Here is a 19,845-nt window from a genome sequence, read left to right on the forward strand (position 1 = left end):
AAACGTTGAAAAAAAAAAATTAAAAAAAAAAAAAAAAAGAATTATACAGGGGCGCCTGGGTGGCTCAGTCGGTTAAGCGGCTGACTTCGGCCCAGGTCATGATCTCGCGGTCCGTGAGTTCGAGCCCCGCGTCGGGCTCTGTGCTGACAGCTCAGAGCCTGGAGCCTGTTTCGGATTCTGTGTCTCCCTCTCTCTGACCCTCCCCCGTTCATGCTTTGTCTCTCTCTGTCTCAAAAATAAATAAACGCTAAAAAAAAAAAAAATTTTTTTTAATTTAAAAAATAAAAAAGAATTATACATAAATTTATAACAACTTTGCATTTGGAGGATTAACCCCACTGGGTAATGATGAATTATCCTTCTCCTAAGGAAGTGTTGCATTTCATTTGCTAAAATTTTGATTAGAAAATTTTCCATCTATGGGTACCTGGGTGGCTCAGTCAGTTGAGCTTCTAACTCTTGATTTTGCCTCAGGTCATGATCCCAGGGTTGCGTGATCGAGCCCTGAGCTGGGTTCTGTGCTGAACGTGGAACCTGCTTGGGATTTTCTCTCTCCTTCTCTCTCTCTCTCCCCTCTGCCCCTCTCCCCTGATTGTGGTCTCTCTCTTGCTCTCTAAAAATAAAAACAATAAAAATAGGAGTGTCTGGGTGATTCAGTCAGTTAAGCATCCAACTTCAGCTCAGGTCATGATCTCACAGTTCATGGGTGGGAGCCCCACGTCAGCCTCTGTGCTGATAGCTCAGAACCTGGAGTCTGCTTCAGATTCTGTGTCTCCCTCTCTCTCTGCCCCATCTCCACTTGCACTCTCTCCCAAAAATAAACATTAAAAAAAATTTTTTTTAAGAAAAATAAAATAAAGAAATTTTGCATCTATGTTCACACAGGAGTTTTGTGGACACAGAATTTTTTTTTTTGCTTTATCCATAGTTTTTTCTTATAATGTGTTTATATGGTCTTAGTATTGGGGTATTGGGGTATTGGGGTAATACTGTATTGGGGTATGTGCAAAGAGTTCCCTCCTCCCTCCGCTCTTCTATTTTCTGGAAACGTCCGGATAGAATAGGTGCTATTTCTTCCTTAAATGTTTGGTAGAACTCACCAATGAAGACATTTGGGCCTGGAGTTTTGCCAGATAATTTTAACTACAAACTCATTTTCTTTAATAGATATAGGACTGTTAAGGTTTTTATTTCTTGCTGAATGCATTTTGGTAGTATCTTTCAAGGAATTTGTCCATTTAAGTTGTCAAATTCATTGGCATAAAGATGCTCCTAACATTCTCTTATAATCCTGTCAATATATGTAGACTGTAGTGACATCATCTAATTCCTCATATTGGTTAATTTGTATCCTCTCTTTTTTTCCTGAGAGTTTGGCTAGAGGTTTATCAATTTTACTGATCTTTTCAAATTACCAGCTTTTGGTTGCACGACTTTCCTGTTTTCTATTTTACTGATTTTCACTTTGATCTAAACTTATTAAATCTTTTCTTCTTGTTTTCTTTGAATTTGAAAGCTCTTCTTTTTCTTAATTTCTTAAGGTAGAAGTCAATGATTTGAGAACTTTCTATTTTGTTTGTTTAAAGTTGCTTGGTTGTTTAGTGCTATACATTTCTCCTAAGCCCTACCATAAGCAACATCTCACAAATTCTAATATATTGTGTTTTCATTTTTTTTTTAATGTTTATTTATTTTGAGAGAGAGAGAGAGACGCACATCCAAGCGGGGAGCGGGAGGGAGAGTGGGAGAGGGGAAGAGAGAGAAAGAGAGTTTCCCAAGCATGCTTGATCTCAGGAACCGTGAGATCATCACCTGAGTCAAATGCTTAACCAACTGAGTCACCCAGATGCCTTCATTCACATTCAGTTCAAAACATTTTCTAATTTCCCTTTTGATTTTCCCTTAACTCTGAGTAAGTTAAAGGTATGTTATTTAGTTTCCAATTATTTGTAATTTCCAATTATTTGCAGTTTCCAGATAACTATTATTGGTTTCTAATGTAATTCCATTTTCATCACAGTATATTCTCTGTAGGACTTGAATCCTTTTCAATTTATTTTATGGCCCAGAGTATGATCCACCTTGGTAAACTATACATTTGAGAGGAATGTCTCTTCTGTAGTTATCAGGTAGAGTATTTTATAAATGGTAATTAAGTCACATTGGTTGATAATGCTAACTCAAGTTTTCCATATTCTTGCTGACTTTCTGTCTCCATTTTCTATCAGTTACTGAGAAGAGAGGTGTTGAAAACTCCAACCATAACTATGATATCTATTTCTTCTTACAGCTCTATCCATTTTTGTTTCATATATCTTGAAAAACTCATTAGTAAATGCATAAACATTAAAGGCTACTGTGTCTTCTTAAAAAACTGACCCCTCTCATTATGAAATATTTCTTAACTAAAATTCAAATTAAAAAAAAAAAAATGTAGGGGCGCCTGGGTGGCTCAGCCTGCTAAGTGTTCAACTTCAGCTCAGGTCATGATCTCTCAGTTAGTTCTTGAGTTCAAGTCCCGCATCGGGCTCTGTGCTGACAGCTCAGAGCCTGGAGCCTGCTTCAGATTCTGTGTCTCCCTCTCTCTCTGCCCACCCTTGCTCACACACTCTCTCTCTCCCAAAAATAAACACTAAAAAAAAAAAAAAAAAAAAATTAAAAAAAAATTTTACCTATGGTAATACTTTTTGCCCTGAAATCTACTTTGTCTTATATCTACATAGCCATTCCAGATTTCTTTCCTTTTGTGAGAGAGAGAAAGAACACACACACACACAAGCAGGGAAGGAGGGGAAGAGGGAGACGTAGAAAGAATCTCAAACAGGCTCCAAGCCCAACACAGAGCTCCACACCGGGCTCAATCTCAATCTCACAATTGTGAGATAACGACCTGAGCCAAAATCAAGAGTTGGGTGCTCAACCTACTGAGCCACCCAGGCACCTTGCCATTCCAGAATTCTTTTTTTTTTTTTTAAGTTTATGTATTTACTCTGAGAGAGAGTTGGGGGAAGGGGAAGAGAGAGAGGGAGAGAGGGAAAATCCCAGGCAGGTTCCACACTGTCAGTGCAGAGCCCAATGCAGCGCTTGGACTCACAAACCATGAGATCATGACCTGAGCTGAAGTCAGCTTAAGTGACTGAGCCACCCAGGTGACCCCAGATTTCTTTTAATGTTAAGATGATACCTCTTTCTCCATCTTTTTACCATTATCCTATTTGCATCGTATAGGCAGCATATAATTGCATCTTGCTTTTTTATCCAATCTGGCAATTTCTATCTTTTAACTTAAATGTTTAGATCATTTATATTATATAATTACAAATACCACTAGGCATAGTTGCTTTCTATTCAGCATCATGAAAACTAAAAAATTGTGCTCTTTAAAAGACACTGTTAAGAGAATCAAAACACAAGCCTCAACGGGCGACTGGGTGGCTCAGTAGGTTGTGTCTGACTTTTGGGTCAGGTCATGATCTCATGGTCCATGAGTTTGAGCCCCATGTCAGGCTCTGTGCTGACAGCTCAGAGCCTGGAGCCTGCTTCGAGTTCTGTGTCTTCCTCTCTCTCTGCCCCTCCCCTGCTTGCACTCTCTCTCTCTCAAAAAAATAAACATTAAAAAACAAAAAACATAAAACACAAGCCCTAGTGGGGAGCAAATAAAGAACCTGTATCCAGATCTAATAAAGAACTTGTATCCAGAATAAAAAAGTCTCAAAACTCAAAAACAAGAAAACAATCCAATTTAAAAATGGACAAAGATTTTTTTTTTTTAATGTTTATTTATTTTTGAGACAGAGAGAGACAGAGCATGAATGGGGGAGGGTTGGAGAGAGAGGGAGACACAGAATCTGAAACAGGCTCCAGGCTCTGAGCTTTCAGCACAAACCCGACGTGGGGCTTGAACTCACGGACTATGAGATCATGATCTGAGCCGAAGTCAGACGCTTAACCAACTGAGCCACCCAGGCGCCCCAAAATGGACATCTGAACAGACACTTCATCAAAAGAAATATATATAAAAGGATAGCAACAAAAATATGAGAAGATCTTCGACATTATTAGTTATTAAAATGATATTCAGGGACACCTAAGTGGCTCAGTCAGTTAAGCATCCAACTCTCGATTTTACCTCAGGTCAGGATCTCAGTTTTGTGAATTCAAGCCCTGTATTGGGCTCTGTGCTGACAGTGCAAAGCCTGCTTGGAATTCTCTGCCTCCCTCTCTCTCTCTGCTCCTCCTCACTCCCACTCTCTCTCTCTCTCTCAAAAGTAAAATAAACATTTAAAAACACCAACAAAAAAAGGTATCTAAGAAAAAAATCCTTGGTCAAAAGGTATGTGCACATTCAATTGTCTTCAATAATGTTGAAGTGTTTATCAAAATAGTTCCACATTCTTGTCAAAACTTGGCATTATTTTTACTTTTTCTTATTTACTAATCTGATATGTATAAAATGGTCCTGCTATGCTTTTTACTTGATTTCTTGGATCACTATGTTTTCATACGTTTTATGGGCATACAGATCTCCCCAATTTTAATTTCTCTCTCCCCCTTTGTCAAACTTTTCCTCTTTCACCTTCCAGATGTGTACAGCCTATTTTCCTCGTGCCACTCCAAATCTGTCTCCATTCTGGTCTACCTTGCTCTGGGCTTATACAGGCTGATCTTTGTGGCCTACATCAAAGGGCTCCCTTGTCCTCTAGATTTTGGTGAGTTCAACCCATGGGAAACAAGAGCAGAAAATCAGATAGTGGAAGAAAAGTGATGTCGGGGTATTTACTCCCATCTCCCTGTGAAATGGGTCACACCTTACTACCGAAATACTCTTCTCTTCCACAACTACATTACTCTCTTCTTGTTCCAGTACCCACTCCCTCCTGTTTCTTACAATTTTCTTACAATGCTTATATAAGCATTTTCTCACTCTGAATACAGTCGTAAGTTCACAACCAAGAGGCACCAAAGCTAAGGACAAAACCAATACACTGAGAAGCCCAAAGCAGAAAGGCAGAAAGATACAAAGCATAGGTCCTTGACAATATTTCCCAACCTCTACGCCACATCTGGTGTCACCCACCTCTAAGACTTACATGAGATAACCAAATGTTTTCACTGCCTAAACCAATGCTATACTACTCAATGCTATCCACAGAGTATCATCATCATACCCTAGAGCTTGTTAGAAATGCATACTTTTAGGGCCTATCCTAGACCTTCTGAACCAAACTATCAGGGGATGGCACCCAAGAATGTATATTCAGAAGTCCTTTAAGTGATTCTATTTAGGCTAAAGCTTGAGAAGTACTGGGCACTGCTAGTTAGCTACTTCATTACATACAGACGAAATCACTCTTAACTGAAACATCAATATCAACAAGTCTTGTTTTGTTTTTAATTTTCTTTTTTTGAGTGATCTCTACACCCAATGTGGGGCCTGAACTCACAACCCCGAGATCAAGACTCACATGCTCCACCGACTGAGCCAGCCAAGCACCTCTGAACACGCTATTTAAATATCTGAGTGAGTGAATGAGTGAAGAAGGGAGAGAGGGAAGGAAGAAAAGAAAACAAAAGAAAAGAGAGAAGGAAGGGAGGAAGGGAGGAAGGGAGGAAGGGAGGAAGGGAGGAAGGGAGGAAGGGAGGGAGGGAGGAAAGAAAGAAAGAAAGAAAGAAAGAAAGAAAGAAAGAAGAAAGAAAGAAAGAAAGAAAGAAAGATATTTGAGCCTATTTACTACTTCAACATTTCTGTGCATATTCTGCAAGACATTATGGTAAAGCAACCAGCCTAGTGTCCACTATAGATATTTAACAAATGTTAGTTCCCTTACTCCTGAATCTTACTTTAAGCTTTCAAAGGATTATACAGGGATTGCTTTAGTTTTAGGTTATTATCACTTTAGTAATAGTTATCCTTGTGCTATTTGGGCTACAAAATTAAAAAACAAATATAGCAGGGGTGCCCGGGTGGCTCAGTCAGTTAAGCATCCGACTTCGGCTCAGGTCATGATCTCACAGTTCATGAGTTAGAGCCCCTCATCAGGCTCTGTGCAGTCAGCAAAGAGCCTGGAGACTGCTTCAGATTGTCTCTCCCTCTCTCTCTGCCCCTCCCATGCTCCTGCTCGGTCTCTCTCTCTCAAATAAAAACAAAAAAATTTAAAAAAAACAAAAACAACAACAACAAAAAAAACAAATTTAGCAGAGAAAGAAAAAAGTCAACTTGCTCACTATTGTAGAGAAATGACATTCTTTGCTTTTGGTACCACAGATTTGGATTAAACATCTGAAAGTCTTTGAAACAAAGTATGAAAAAATTACACAACCAAAAAAAGTCAAGATAGCAGTTATCAAAAAGGGCTAAAACAAGGAAAACAAGGATGCAGCAGTACACAGTGTAACAATTTTTGTAATATTAACATAATGTTAAATATTCCCGACAATGATTATGGTTCTAAAATTTGGCCCTTATAATATCTGACACTAAGCAAAGCAAACTTCAAATATAACACAATTTTGCACATAGAAATGTACTCTATAATCTATACTAGAAGCTCTAATCCTGACATATGGTTATGGAGTCAAATTGTACCAAAAAAGGGGGGAGCAGGTACTTACCTCAAAATCACACTCTTCTCCCACAGCATATTTGGTCATGATCTCCAACCAAGCAGTATCTACTAACTTCTCTAGAGAGGCTGTGTTATGGTGAACCATTTCCAGAACAAGTTTCTCGTACCAGGCAGGGAACTCTTCCTTCAAACTAAACAAACACATTATTAGTTACCAAGAAAATGCAGAAAAACCTATCTAGAGAATTAATTCAAGTTAATTCAAACATTTCTTTAGCAAAGCTAAGTGAGGCACTGGGGAACACAAAGATTAAAACCATGTGGCACACAGGACAAAGAAGGAACTGGTAAAGAACTCTGTCAGATGGACCTATCCAGGTTAATTTTCTCATCTGGAAAATAAGAGTAACAGGCACATCATCAGTAAGGCTGAACATTTTCCCATTTGTTTTTATAGTAGACTTCCCTTTTCAGGTATGAATTATTTATTCATACCCTTTGCCCATTTTTTGTTAGAAGACTGTAACTTGAGTCTATTTGTGTTACACCTTCATCAAGAAAATGCTTCCCTATGCATTCATTCAGTTAGTACCCACAATGCCTCAGGAGGGGTGTAGAATTTTGATTTTATGAGTAAGGAAAATAAATCAGGAAGGACTGGAACCATGACTTGAACTCCAAAGCTCTTGCAAAAGTGAAACAATTAAGTGCTACTTTCTACTTATTAAACTCACGAACATGCCCAGTATAAGCAAGGAAAGAGTGCAATGTGCATTCATGCACAGCTGACAGCCTAGGTTTCTACTCTTTTGGAAAGCAGTTTGACAATTATCAAAAGTGTCAACTTGGGGCGCCTGGGTGGCTCAGTCGGTTAAGCGTCCGACTTCAGCTTCATGATCTCACACTCCATGGGTTCGAGCCCCACGTCAAGACCTGTGCTAACAGCTCAGAGCCTGGAGCCTGCTTCCGATTCTGTGTCTCCCTCTCTCTCTGCCCCTCCCCTGCTCATGCTCTGTCTCTCTCACTCTCAAAAATGAATAAATGTTAAAAAAAAATTTTTTTTAAAAGTGTCAGCATGTGCACAAAGATGGTCATTGCTGGATTCTTCATGATAGCAGAAAATGGGAAGCAATCTAAATGGAAACTCATTAAGATCTCCAGTTCTGGGGGCGCCTGGGTGGCTCAGTCGGTTGGGCGTCCGACTTCGGCTCAGGTCATGATCTCACGGTCCGTGAGTTCGAGCCCCGCGTCAGGCTCTGGGCTGACAGCTCAGAGCCTGGAGCCTGTTTCAGATTCTGTGTCTCCCTCTCTCTCTGACCCTCCCCCGTTCATGCTCTGTCTCTCTCTGTCTCAAAAATAAACAAACATTAAAAAAAAAAAAAATTTAAGATCTCCAGTTCTGGCCAGATCAATTAATATTTGTGTTGCAACGCAAGGAAGGACCAGGCATGAGAACATTCGTACACATCCAAGTATTAGGCTTACTATCATCATATTCCCACTCTGTTCATAACTAAAAATGTTCCTCCAACTGACTGCTAGATTTAAAATCTCTTACCATACTGCCTTAAAATTTACCTGAGTTATATCTGCTTTTCCCCATTCCCATCAATAAGCTTCTAGTCTCCCTGCCTTTGTTAAGGCTTTTACCTTTGTCCTCTCCCCACCATCCTCCCTCCCAGCTTAATCATCCTCCAAAGATGCTCTCAGACTTCCTTAACTCCATGAGGCCTTTCCTGGCCCCTATAAATGCTTATTAATAAGCCTCCCAGTCACCAAGCTTTTTAAAACTTCATTGTCCACAGCTACTTCTGGGGAGTGAGGATGGACGATGATGTTCAGATTCTTTTACTAACTCTGTAGTGTTTACATATTAAACAAGTATGCATTACTTTTATAAACCAAAAAAAAAAAAAAAAAAAAAATTTTTTTTCTTTAAAAAAAAATATAAAAAAAAAAAAAAAAAATTTTAGGGGCGCCTGGGTGGGGCAGTCGGTTAAGCGTCCGACTTCAGTCAGGTCACGATCTCGCGGTCCGTGAGTTCGAGCCCCGCGTAGGGCTCTGAGCTGATGGCTCAGAGCCTGGAGCCTGTTTCCGATTCTGTGTCTCCCTCTCTCTCTGCCCCTCGCCCGTTCATGCTCTGTCTCTCTCTGTCCCAAAAATAAATAAACGTTGGAAAAAAAAAATTGCATAATCATACTTTTTCCGTAATCCCTCTCATCATTCTCTATATTCTGTTCACTATCAAATCACATAAAACATTCCCCCATCTGTGTTCTTTAGAACTTCACTCTGCTGTAATGGCTTCTAAGATCAAGTAAGTTTGACATCCACAAGGTTAAACCAAGCTACAGTTTCTTTACTGGAGGTCTTCTGAAAATCTTAAATACCCTAAGTATTATGACTTTTCAAGAAGTTTGTAGCAGTTTTCCAAAGTTATGGCCCAAAACCCTCTTTTCAGGAAGGATTACAGACTCCAACTCATTATTTCTATTCCCAATAATGCCATCACTCTCTACCTGAATACTATCCTAGCAAGCCCACATCAACTTCCCACCTGCTTTTCCTTCTTGAACTCTTCCTACACAGTTCCCAGATTAATCTCAAAGCCTAAACATCAATCACCAAAACCATCCCATGTTTCTCTCCTGTTCAAAAATTACTGCTGTCCTCCTATTGTTCACAGAATTAAATACGAATAGCTCATCTTGTCTTCCATAATCTGGTACAAACTACATTTCAAGTGTTACCTTCCTCATAGAGCCACATGAAGTTTTCCCTAACAATTCCAGGTTAGTCTCTACCCTCTAAATTCCCACTGCCTCTTTGTGTGGAGGAAAGCAATTTATTTATATTTTGAAACTGAATTCTCTTATTACTCCTAACAGTTTTTTATGGATTCTCTTTGGATTTTTCCCAAAGAGTAACAATAACTGATTTCCTCTTCAGTACTCTTCATACTCTTTGTTGTAGGTTAATGGTTACTATCTTTTATTTACATATAATTTTCACACACACAACTTTTTGTCTCAAAAAGATACCCAGAGAAGGCAACATTATCTCTATTTGCAAAAAGCAAACAGTAAGTGCTCATATAGTGCAGAGGATAGTGTCTCAGCACTGTAACCAATTCAAGAATAATTGAATCAAATATGAGACCTGCCCTCAAGAAGTCCACAAGCTAGGAAGGGGAAAAAAATACTTTCAAACAGAGACGGAGGCAAACCATAAGACACTCTTGAATACAGAGAACAAACTGCGGATTGATGAGGGGCACAGGGGCAGGAAAAATGGTAATGGCACTGAGGAGGGCACTTGTGGGATGAGCACCGGATGTACGTGATGAATCATGGGAATCTACTCACAAAGCCAAGAGCACACTGTACACACTGTATGTTGGCTGACTTGACAATGAATTGTATTTTAAAAATAATAATAAATAAATAAAAAGATTTTCTTCTTAAAGTCCACAAGTTACTGTAGGGGTCAGCAAAAGCCCAAGGGCCAAATTCAGCCGACCACTGGTTTTTGTAAATAAAATTTTCTTTTATTTACAGCCATTCACATTCATTTACATTTTACCTATAGCTGTTTTCACTGTACAATGTCACAGACAAATAGCTGAGACAGAGACCCTAAAATATTTACTAAGTGACACTTTACAGATAAAGTTGCACAACTCCTGGTCTAGTACACTAAACAAGACACATATGTAATTAACACTAATCCAGGGATGCCTGAGTGACTCAGTCAGCAAAGCATCCAACTTTGGCTCAGGTCCTAATCTCACAGTTCATGGGTTCAAACCCCGCATCAGGCTCTGTGCGGACACCTCGGAGACTGGAGCCTGCTTTGGATTCTGTGTCTCCCTCTCTCTCTGCCCCTCCCCCTCTTGCACTCAGTCTCTCTTCTCTCTCTCTCTCTCTCTCTCTCTCTCTCTCTCTCTCTCAAAAATAAATAAACATTAAAAAACAAATTTTTTTTTTTAGGAGGGGCCTGGGTGGCTCAGTTAGTTAAGTAGCTGCATGACTGGGCTCAGGTCATGATCTCACTCACAGCTCTTGGGTTCGAGCCTCGCATTGGGCTCTCTGCTGTCAGCACAGAGCCCACTTCAGATAGATCCTTGGTCTCCCTCTCTCTCTCAAAAATAAACAAACATTTAAAAACAATTTCTTTTAAAGTAATAACACTAACCCAAAATGGAACAATGTAAGTGACCAAGCAAAGAAGAAACAGGCACCAGATTAACAGACTCAACTAATTATTAGTCAGTGATGGACTAATAAACTACTAGAACTAGGTCTTAACTGAATCTAGTGTCATTACACCAGCAAAAAAGCAGAACAGTATTAGATTACTAAACTGTATGCTCTCTGCTTATCTGCTACCAACAGAAGTCAATGAAAAGTCCACAGAAAAAGTTTCTATTCCCAATTCCCGAAAGAGTTCTGTTTTATTATCACCCCTAGTTTCCATGTATCTTTTGCAAGGTCCTACTGCCCAAATTCTGAGTGTTTTCTCTGAGAGAATACCCACATGAGTAGGCACTTTCAACATACACAAGTGTTTTAAGTTTACGTATTTATTTTGAGAGAGAGAGAGAAGAGAGAGCAGGGGCAGGGCAGAGAGAGAGGGAAATAGAATCCAGAGTAGGCTCTGTACTGTCAGTGCAGAGCCCAATGCAGGGCTTGAACTCACGAACCATGAAATCATGACCTGAACCAAAATCAGGAGTTGGATGCTTAACCGACTGACCCACTCAGGCACCGCAAACTGTGAATTTTTTTTTGATAGCCACTGTAAAGACTGTCCTAAATTTCAAATGACCACAAAATAAAGAAAATTTTCTAATTTGCTGCCCCTGTATTACTTCCAAATTGTGTCAGCTTCCTTTGCTTAGAACATTTCCAGAATATTTACAAGGTAAAAGTATAGAGCAAGAACACTTAAAAGCCTGGTAAATACCCTAAATAAGTGTACATACAACGATATATTCCACATACTTTGTTACCAGCAAAATGCCACTAGGCAAAGGCACTCAGATACCAATACATTATACTAATGTATTCTAATGTATGCCCATACATTTAAATACAAATGTTGCTTTACTGTTAATATTCCCTCTTTCCCAATAATTTGAAGATGGTGCTAGAAGGGCAATGCTTCTATTACTTACAGTTCGGCAACTTCCTGTTCCTCCTCCCAGGCCTCCTTGTGTGTTAGCTGACTGCTTCCGGTACTCTTACAGGTCCAAATGCGTTCACTGTACCTTTCCAGGCGGGCCTCATACTCTCTGTTAGCAGTCGCTCAGGAAAATAATAATCAAGCAACTGAGAAAACTCATCCACATCCACAAATTACTTACACAGAAAAAAGTCTATAATATGGCAACCTTTCTATATTGTACAGCGTAAGGTAAAATTGAAATCACAGTTTTCAAGTGGCAAATCCAAACAAAATTATTAAAGCCAAAGTATGATTCAAATGGTTTGTCATGTTTTTGTTTTACAAATAAAATATTACTATTTTAGTACAAATGTGATTTATTCAATTCACCTGTTTCAGATTCCCACAGCACTAAAAATTTGTAAGACAAAGGAAAGGTAAATTAAACACAAGTTGTAAGGAATAAGAATGCAAGGTACGTGGAATTGTTACCTAACTTAGATGGTCAGCAAGTTTAAGAATCTTCCACAGAAAGAGGAGAGGACTACCCCAGTCTCACAGGCAATTTGAATAGCCCTGTATACCAGCTAATGATCCACTTACTATAAGCTTCCAGCCTACTTCGTAAACACCTGTTGAGTTTAAAAAATAAATTCCATAAAGCCCTAAAAATAATTTCGATATCATATTTATCCAGCCTTTATGTTGCCTCCAATAATACTACACTCACAAGTCATTTACCAGACATTGTTCGGTCTTTGTAAGGCAGATGGAGGAAGAAAACATCCTACAAGTTAGTGCCATATAAATGGTAACTTTCCACATCGTCCCAACTGGAATTCACTATCAGCCAGACACATTCAAATTCAAATGACAAGTTAACTAATTTATTTTATGCACAGCAACAGATGCTACCCAAAAAAATAAACTGACACCACAACTAGAGAATTAGCTGCCAATCTCTGTACTTTCCAAGCGACACTTTTTATAGTAGTTGAAATAAAAGTATTTAAGCAGCTCCCTCTGTAATACTACCTCACAACTCAACAAGTAATTCATTTTAAATATACAGAGATTCTTTGAAATCAGTGCAAAGATAGATGACAGGGACAAATGCATAGATAACCCAAAATAGTAGTTTTAGCCAATAGTAGGAGCACCTTCCCTTAGTGTAGCATTCTCTGGATCTGCCAAAAACAAAACAGTTTAAGTCTATTTTCCTCACCAGAGAGGTGATACTAATATTTAAATGATTAAACAAAATAGAGTACCAGTAAAAACCAGGAGTCAAGCTTCCATATAAAGCTATACAAATTCAATCTCACTGAAAATTTATAAAAATTTATAGAGAAAAAAGGAAATAGCATGACTTCCAAAGTGACATTATCATAACTAATCAATAAGATAAATTATTATGTTTGTCTGTTTGCACGGGGAGGGGGGAGGTGAATCATGACAGGAAGAATCAGGGGCGCCAGAGTGACTGTCAGTTAAGCGACTTGATTTCGGCTCAGTTGATTTCGGTTCTCACAGTTGATGAGTTTGAACCCCACATCGAGCTCTGCGTGGACTGCGGAGGCTGCTTGGGAGTCTGCCTCCCTCTCTCTCAAAATAAATAAAAATTAAATTTAAAAAAAAGAATCAGAAAGTGGATTTATTAAAGCATTTAAAGAGCTTGATAACATTCTAATAGATTATTTAGTTATACTGAAGAAATTCACTGTAATCAGAGATAAAACAAATAGATCTTAAAGATTATTAAGTTTCTGTTATTAGCTGTTATTTTTAAAAGTAGGAGTCATGTGCCCAGTGATTCTCCTTTGATCTAGACCTATGCAGCCAACAACATACAACTCGGGTATCACCTAGATGCTCAAATCCAACTTTTTCTAAACTCTTCTTTTTACCCCCTTCCCTTCCCTCCCCTCCTAAACTTGCTCCTTAGCAATTATTCCCAATCTCTCTTAATGGCCCTTGTGTCCAAGTCAGAAATGAGGGAAGCATACTCAGCTCTTCAATCCCTAATTGCGACCACTTAGGTTTTTCTCAGTTCAGTCCTTCCTCTTCCACAACAGAGCCATTATTTAAATTCAGCCTCTGATCCTCCCTTCCCACCTAGCCATAACAGTTTTAAACATTTTAATTGACCTCACCGGTAATCCTCCTCAGGTCCTTTGTGCTTCTCACCCAAACATCCTTTTACTCAATCTTATTTGTTTTTAAACCCAGTTCTACAGCTTACTTTAAAATCTCATTTGCCCTCAGGCCCCTGAAATGCAAATACTGTTCGCACTGGGAAGTAATCCTCTGGCTCCCACATTACTGAAAATCACTCCACCAATCAAGATTTTGTTGAGCTTTACTTAGTGGTTTTTATTCTTTTTTTTTTTTTTTTTAAGTTTATTTTTGAGAGAGAGACACAGAGCACGAGCAGGAGAGGGGCAGAGATAGAAGGAGACACAGAAACCAAAGCAGGCTCCAGGCTCCGAGCTGTCAGCACAGAGCCCAATGCGGGGCTCAAACCCACCAACCAACCTTAAGATCACGACCTGAGACGAAGTCGGTCGCTTAACCGACTGAGCCACCCAGGTATTCTTTTAAGAAGAAAAAAAGGGGGAAACTTTTTTTCTCAAATGATACATATTTAAATATTAAATTTTTTTGCTGATTATAGTTTTTCAAACAATACAAGACCCTTCTACCTGGATACATGGCTTTCCCACCATCCTTTGAAAATCACTATCAACATAACATTCTCATTCGCGGTGGCAGTATCAATGCCCATAACTTCAATTACTATCTACATGCTAATAATTTCTAGCACCCAAACTAAACTTCCTATCTTCACCCCCCATTCCCAGTCAAAACAAAAGGAAAAAAAACACCAGATCCTCTTCCAGCGTTCTCTATTATCAGAGAATGACCAACTACCCAAGTGATAACCAAAATACAATCCTTGATTCCTCCCCAATTACCAAATCCTGTCAAATCTACCAAATTGTTTCTGTAATCTATTGTACTTCTCAAGGGCTAGTACATTTGTTCAGATCACCATTACCTATTGCCTCGTTTATTTAGTAACTGCCTCACTAGTCTCAGGGCTACATTCTCAACACTGCAGCCACAGTGAGCTTTCAACCTAAAAGCCTGCTTCCATCCTGAATTTTTTTTCAAAGTTTATTTACTTTAAGAGAGAGAGAGAGAGAAAGAGGGAGGGGGCAGAAAGAGGGAAAGAATTTCAAGCAGTGCAGAGCCTGATGCAGGACCTGATCCCATGAATCATCACGACCTGACACAAATCGAGTCAAAAGACAAGAGTCAAAAGATGCTCAACCAACTGAACCACCCAAGCGCCTCCTGCTCCAATTTTTGAACAGCCTCCAATATATTTAAGGCAGAATCCAAACTCCTCAGCCTATCTCCCAAGGACTTATATGGTCCAGCCCCTTTGTGTATCTCACCACTAAGCAACTCTATCTCAATTCCCATTTCTTCACTCTAGCTATATAAAACTTTCCATTAAAATTTAAGAATCTTCAAGTTCACAAACTCTTCTCTTCTTGATCTACCCTAATCATACTCTAGATATGAACTTAAAAGTGACTTTCCCCTGAAACATTCCCTGAACCCTGAAGCATAGGAGACTGTATTATTTACAAATATTCACCTCCCTTCCATAAAAGGATTCTACATCTCCACCCTCTGCCCTGTGGCTTGCAATGCCTCCTATGGAGAGTAATGCCCATTCCCTCCCCACTGATGTTAGCCTCAGTCACATGCCTTGTTTTGACCAACAGATGAAAAACATGACAGATGCCACTTCCAAGAAACTCAAAAAGCCACCATAGTATCCTCCAGATCTTTCTGCCACCAGAGGGGAGCCTGGGTGGCTCAGTCGGTTGAGTACCCAACTCTTGATTCTCAGCTCACGTCATGATCCCAGAGTTGTGGAATTGAGCCATGTGCATCAGGCTCTGCACTGAACAAGGAGCCTGCTTAAGTTTCTCTCTCTCTGGGGGTGCCTGGGTGGCTCAGTTGGTTAAGCTGGAAAACATTTAATTACTTGTGGCTCACATTATATTTCTATCGGACAGCACTGTCTACCTAAGATTCACATCTAGGAATGCATGCCCTCTGACAATACGTGAACAATTTTTTTTTTCAACGTTTATTTATTTTTGGGACAGAGAGAGACAGAGCATGAACGAGGGAGGGGCAGAGAGAGAGGGAGACACAGAATCGGAAACAGGCTCCAGGCTCCGAGCCATCAGCCCAGAGCCTGACGCGGGGCTCGAACTCACGGACAGTGAGATCGTGACCTGGCTGAAGTCGGACGCTTAACCGACTGCGCCACCCAGGCGCCCCAATACGTGAACAATTTAACTAGTAATCTACGATTAATTCCGAAAATCAAAAACTTAAAGTCCTACAACCCAACATAGGATATTTTTAAGTTTATGTAACTCTGCTCTGGTTGTTACTTCGTCTTATGTGAAGAGAAAGAGAAAAAAATTAAAAAGAAGAGAAAAAAGCCCATTAGAAGGATACTGAGTCAGCTGCCTCTAAATCCTATTTCAGATTTTAGGTTACCAAAATAAGTCACTTACTCTCAAATAACTACTCAGAGCAAATGCCAATTGAGGTTTTTATGTTCCAGCCACTGTTGCACATATAATTGCAGACAAAATGTCAAAGCAATTCTCCAAAGGTTGTGTAAGTTATAAATGACAAGATATTCTCAAATCCTATATATCTCATTATGCATCTACTTTTTCATGAGTTCAAGAGCTACCTCCTCACAATATGCTGCTTCATTGTTCTCTTTAGCCTTCTTTCAATAAAAGTACTTGATAGCCTGAAAGGAAGTGGCCCAGAAAAGTACGGAGGTTAAATAAGCATAACTATAACCCTAAGAGTTCTAAGTGAAATGACAAAGCACCAGCTCCAGATTTGCTTTTTATCCTATTTTCTGTCTCTGGAACAGTCTGTCATCAAGTTAAAAACAATTCTAATCTAGTTTAATTTCTCACTCTTAAGAAATTAAATTATAAAAACCAACCTAAGAAATCATTATTCCAACTGTCCAATAAAATCCTGGCTTGCAACTACAATTTAACTCCAGCTCTTACAACTTGGCTGTAGTCACTCTTGCCCAGAGCCTGATTAACTATGTTCTAATAGCCCCTCCTCATTATACCATCTAAAAGCTCTCATAGGGGCGTCTGGGTGACTCAGTCGGCAAAGCTTCTGACTTCAAGGGCTCAGGTCACGATCTCACAATTTGTGGGGCTCATAGGTTCTAGCATCCCCCCACCCACCGACAGACTGTGCTGACAGCCCAGAGCCTGTCTCCCTCTCTCTGACCCTCCCCCATCACGCTGCCTCTTTGTCTCTCAAAAATAAGTAAACATTAAGAAAAGAAAAAAATAAAATAAAAGCTCTCATATATTAATATTACAAGGTTATGAAGTAGATGTTCCCAAGCTTTACAAAGCAGGACAGTAAAGCAATACAACAAATATATTACCCTCAGCAGGCTGCTTGTAGCTTCAGTTTGTCCTTAAAACCCATCTTGACTTACTCACTGTATTATCCTATTGCCAGATAATAACATCAAGAACTGATTCTGATAATCTTTCCAAGGAAGATCTAGTGTATTGCCTTAGTATTAACGTAGGAAGTAACGTCTCATAGATTCAAACCTATAATACAAAAAACGTAATCATCAATATATAAAACCTAGTCATTAAACGTGTGCATCATTCACAACTACCACTGGAAGTTTAATGAAGAGGTACAATAAAGCCTTCAAGAACATACCATCACTTAAAGCTTTAAGTCAATAAAATGTTATACTGATTTGCTATTGCATATACATGCAATCAAGCGGCAGGTATTAGGAGAAAATTAAAGATCAAATCCTATTAAAAACATAATTGTAAATATTAAGAACTGGAAACAGTATACTTTAAATGCAGCTGTTAACCAACCACATACCTGTTCTCTATGAAATCACTAAAAGCCTAATAAAGAAATGGACCAACCTGCCAACCACACAGCACAATTGTTTAAAACCATCCTCAAAGAGCTTCCACTTGTAGAAATTCCCATGCAAGCAATTTCCCCCTCAATATGCAATGCAATGTAAGGACTCCTTTGTTAAAGGGGTTGGTTCTACATACTGGTATAGGAAATACTTAAAATGAAGAATTTTTAAAAATACCTAACATATAAAAGGTGCAGGTTTCAATTTTCAATTGTCATCATTAAGAGAAATTCCTCATATATATCATTACATTTCACCTATTTCTGTAAACGATATGAAAAAGCCTGTACTGCCAATTCTAAAAAATTAGCTCTCTTTTAGCCATTTTTCACATGGCTCAACACCTATCACAGACTTGGAACTTGTCTCTATTGAGTGTGTCTTATGCTACACTCCAAGCAGACATAAAAATAAACATCTGGTAATACTAGTGTGTGAGTATCCACCAACTGCTCAAAAAATGATATTTGAATAACATTTGAAAAGGATATGGCAGATTCCCACAGTAATTTTTTTTAACCCCACTGATGGGGCTCAATATTTTTTTTACAAAGTAGGACACCTTTAGAATAATGATGGATTTAACGGTTGGAGTACTTCTCCAAAGCTTCCCAAAAGTCCTTACAGGACAAGAAAAAGAACCAGATTATCATGGAATCCCTCCCTAAAATGCACCTTATCTCATACCACTGACAGAGGTTGACTAACATGAAAAACCAAGCATTCCACCTTCTTTTCTGGATTTGCTTACAAGGATAAGGTAGAAAGGCACTGCATTCTACTCCTAACTCTCATCATCATTTCAGAGTGTTTGACCTTTAACAAGTCCACCAACCCTCTGGGTTCACTTGGCAAATGAGGCTAGAGAATCCAACCATCCCCAAGATCCATTTCAGCTACAAGATGCTCTAGCTATATTTCTCCAAGAGCTTTCCTACAGCACAGGCTCACTTTCCAGGCCCCTTTGTATGTAAACACCCTACATCCACAAACTGCACTGGAACAAGAAACGGGCTATCCTGTAAAAGATCGCATTATATCAAAGAGAGGATCAAAATGAAGTGAAATCAAATGATATCATCGCTCACATGGACACTTCCTCCCATACAGAAGCAAGCAAGCAAACAGAAACTAAGAAATCAAATCCTTCCAAAGGAAAAGAGCCGATAAAACTCAATATATTTAGCCTTCACTGCTGAAGAAAGCGTTGAAGAAAGCAAGCAAGCAAGCAAGCAAACAGAAACTAAGAAATCAAGTCCTTCCAAAAGGAAGGGCTGATGAAACTCAGTGTATTTAGCCTTCACTCCTAAAGAAAGCGTTGATTCAGAAATCTACTCCTTTTTTACACTTGTGCTTCCAAAAGGACTCATCTGGCATCCATAAAAAAAAGTAAATAACAGTCGTACAACTAGCAGACTTCAAAGCTTACACAAGAAACCTTAAAACAATGATTAGAAAAGAGGATGCGTCTTATTTAAAACATCAGCCTCCTGTTCCTAAAATACAACATAAAACCGTTAAGTAGGTCTTGGTATTTTTTATATGTTCATTTAAAGGCAGATACCGATCTCCTCCTAAATCGTCAACATTTCAAACCTGTGCACGCCGGGGAAGGCAGGCATCATCTCCTCCAAGATAACTTTTTCTTCCCCTTCCCCGGTCTGGAATTCGTTCTGGGGTATGTGCCTCACGATCCTGTCAGCTCACGACCAGCCTGAAGTCCACTCGGGAGGAGAAAAACCCAACTGCCCCCGCGGAGATGGGGAAAAAAAACGCACAAAAAAAATCTTGCACAAGCCGGATCACGAGGCCGCGTGGGTACAATTTCAAAAACTTCAAGAGAAAGGTTTAATTTAAAAAGGAAAAGCAGCCAAGGAACCCCGTCTCCCGTTCGTACTTAGGGCCTAATGCCACCCGGGGGAAAGGGGGGCCGCTCCTCGAAAACGAGGCCCGGGGACAAAGTGCGGAGCCGGGAAAGGATGGAGGGCACGGGGCCCCGGGCCGGCCCGCGCCCCCGCCCGCCCACCCCGCGGAACGGCGGGCTCGAGCTCCCGCCCGGGGGTGCAG

The 19,845-nt window shown here is 39.6% G+C and overlaps 1 protein-coding gene across 1 annotated transcript in view; it reads right to left on the reverse strand.

Annotated features, from left to right (window-relative positions):
* Positions 1–19,845, reverse strand: part of BAZ1B (bromodomain adjacent to zinc finger domain 1B) — a 74,486-nt gene that overhangs the window by 53,728 nt on the left and 913 nt on the right. The window contains exons 2-3 of the mRNA XM_040456121.1: positions 11,743–11,859; positions 6,613–6,757 (exon numbers count right to left, since the gene is read on the reverse strand). Coding sequence (XP_040312055.1) covers positions 6,613–6,757; positions 11,743–11,859 — 262 coding nt within the window. The remainder of the gene's footprint in view (positions 1–6,612; positions 6,758–11,742; positions 11,860–19,845) is intronic.

Source organism: Herpailurus yagouaroundi, unplaced genomic scaffold, assembly GCF_014898765.1.
Source record: "Herpailurus yagouaroundi ecotype Mexico unplaced genomic scaffold, PumYag 216, whole genome shotgun sequence".
Classification (NCBI taxonomy): domain Eukaryota; kingdom Metazoa; phylum Chordata; class Mammalia; order Carnivora; family Felidae; genus Herpailurus; species Herpailurus yagouaroundi.